Here is a 2,607-nt window from a genome sequence, read left to right on the forward strand (position 1 = left end):
GAATTTTTCATCTCAACGACTCTGACTCGAACAAATGTCTTCTTATTTTTTTTTTTGCAGCAGCTCCCAGTCCAGTGAAAGTGCACTCGTTGGACATCTTTCAGTACACAAAGGCCCTGTGAGTAGTTTGTCTCCCTGCATATATTTCTGGTTGCTTAACGCTATCACTCCTCCTCATTTGATCTTTACTTTTTTTTGGCTTTGTATTTTTTTTTTTTGAGGTTCGTGGTCTTGATTTTAATGTTAACAACGCAAACCTTCTTGCTTCTGGGGCTGATGATGGTGAAATTTGCATTTGGGACTTAGTAAAGCCTTCAGAGCCCTCTCATTTTCCACTTCTCAAGGTATGTATACCACCCACGGAACAACAACCTTCGGTTTTTCCATTACCCTTTACTGTCACAATTGCACCCAATTCTTTCGAGCCAAATTTTTGCAGGGTAGTGGTTCTGCTTCACAAGGTGAAATCTCCTTTATTTCCTGGAATAGAAAAGTTCAACAGATATTAGCTTCTACCTCATACAATGGGAATACTGGTGAGTATTCCCTTTCTCTATCTGATTGATTACTAACTTCATTTCCCTCTACTTTTTTATTTTATTTTTTATTTTGCTTCTGCTCCTGCTCATCCTTCTTTATTTTCCCTTTTTTCTCCCAGTAATATGGGACTTGAGGAAGCAGAAGCCTATAATTCAGTAAGTATTCATTCAATTTTATTATCGAGGGATCTCTGTACCCGTCATCAAAACGTTTGATCTGGCCATTATCATTCAACAGCTTTGCAGATTCAGTTCGACGCCGGTGCTCTGTTTTACAGTGGAACCCTGACATTGCTACTCAGATAATTGTTGCATCAGATGACGACAGTTCGCCTAGTTTTAAGGTAAGGAATCATTTAATGCCTTACTTCAAGTTGTTCCGATTTGGTTCTTGTAGTGATGTAAGTTATCTGCAATCAGCTCTGGGACATGAGGAATATACTGGAACCTGTGCACGAATTTATTGGGCACCAAAGAGGTATTTTCATATCATTGCTATTAAAAATTAAAATGGTTTTTGTTTTCAGTGCTTCTCTCTCTATTTTGGTATCATCTTCTATGGTGGTGAGTGGGCAGCCTTGTAGATCAGCCATTTTAGTCTTTAACAAACCCAGTCATTGTTTTGGTACCATAATATTGTAGTCCTGCTGTCTTCATTCTTTTTCTATTGTTACGTCTTGGTGGAATGTAGTGGTAATACTTCTTATCTGTCAGGGGTAATTGCAATGGAGTGGTGTCCAAGTGACAGCTCATATCTTCTTACCTGCGCTAAGGACAACCGAACGATATGCTGGGACACAAATACAGCAGAGGTAGTGAAAAGAAATCGATAAAATGATCCAGATTTGCTAGGTCTGCTAATTAGTTAGCTATTTTCCATTTTGACTGAATTTGATCCAAACATATCAGATTGTGGCTGAGTTACCTGCTGGCAGCAATTGGAATTTTGATGTTCATTGGTACCCAAAGATACCTGGAGTTATATCAGCATCTTCATTTGATGGGAAAATTGGCATCTACAACATCGAGGTATCTTGGTAGTTTCACCTTCATTTTTTTTTCTTTTTCTTATGTGAATGTAAACAATGTATGAGGCATAATAATTAATGACCCTGTGAATATAGCCCTATTGACTGTTTTCCTTCCTATAATTAATTTTGATTTTGGTTGCCCAGTTTGTTGTTCTACTGGAGATCGAAAGCTTTAGGATTTAATTTTATGTACTTTCCATTTGAGTTTTACCTTATTAGAAAGACATGTCGAAACTCTTGATCTCCCATTTCCCCACCTAGAGTGAATTAAAAGATATGTATTCAACATTTTTGGTGCAGGGTTGCAGTCGCTATGGTGCTGAAGAGAATAATTTTGGTACTGGTATTTCCATTTACACGTTCTGAACATTTTGTGTACTATTAATTACTTTTATCGTTTCTATGTTGGAGGATGAATAGCAAGAGAACCAAATTCTTATAATCCTCTTTCTGCAGCTCCTTTAAGAGCACCAAAATGGTATAAGCGTCCGGTTGGTGCATCTTTTGGATTTGGGGGAAAGCTTGTATCGTGTCATGCTAAGGGTCCTCCTAAGGGTGCTTCGAGCATTTTATCTGAGGTAGGTATATAGAGATAATTATTTATTCTGTTATACCCCTTTCGTCGTCAATTCTAATTTGACTAAATCCCATGGTCAGGTTTTTTTGCACAGCCTGGTAACAGAACAGAGTTTGGTGAGTCGAACTTCTGAATTTGAAGCTGCAATAGAAAATGGAGATAAGACTTCTCTAAGGGGTTTGTGCGAGAAGAAATCTGAAGAGACTGAGTATGTCCATCCTTGTGATTGATAATGTTCATATCCTCCCTTTGGAAACTCATCAAACCACTCAGTTTTGGACTGTTTTGATTCACTGGTTTTGTAGATCCGAAGAGGAGAAAGAGACATGGGGATTGCTGAAAATCATGTTTGAAGAGGAAGAAATTTCAAGGACAAAGTTGATCAGCCATCTTGGCTTTACTTTGCCTATTGAGGAGAAGGATCAGGCAGTAAATGGGCTCTCCTCAGATCTGAATGGCA

The 2,607-nt window shown here is 38.3% G+C and overlaps 1 protein-coding gene across 1 annotated transcript in view; it reads left to right on the forward strand.

Annotated features, from left to right (window-relative positions):
* LOC104699529 (protein transport protein SEC31 homolog B-like) overlaps positions 1–2,607 on the forward strand; it is a gene marked incomplete in the record, with an annotated part of 8,325 nt that overhangs the window by 903 nt on the left and 4,815 nt on the right. The window contains 11 exon segments of the mRNA XM_019227260.1: positions 222–344; positions 440–536; positions 659–695; positions 778–883; positions 960–1,017; positions 1,254–1,351; positions 1,449–1,568; positions 1,871–1,913; positions 2,027–2,148; positions 2,228–2,355; positions 2,453–2,607. Coding sequence (XP_019082805.1) covers positions 222–344; positions 440–536; positions 659–695; positions 778–883; positions 960–1,017; positions 1,254–1,351; positions 1,449–1,568; positions 1,871–1,913; positions 2,027–2,148; positions 2,228–2,355; positions 2,453–2,607 — 1,087 coding nt within the window.

Source organism: Camelina sativa, chromosome 7 (assembly GCF_000633955.1).
Source record: "Camelina sativa cultivar DH55 chromosome 7, Cs, whole genome shotgun sequence".
NCBI lineage: Eukaryota > Viridiplantae > Streptophyta > Magnoliopsida > Brassicales > Brassicaceae > Camelina > Camelina sativa.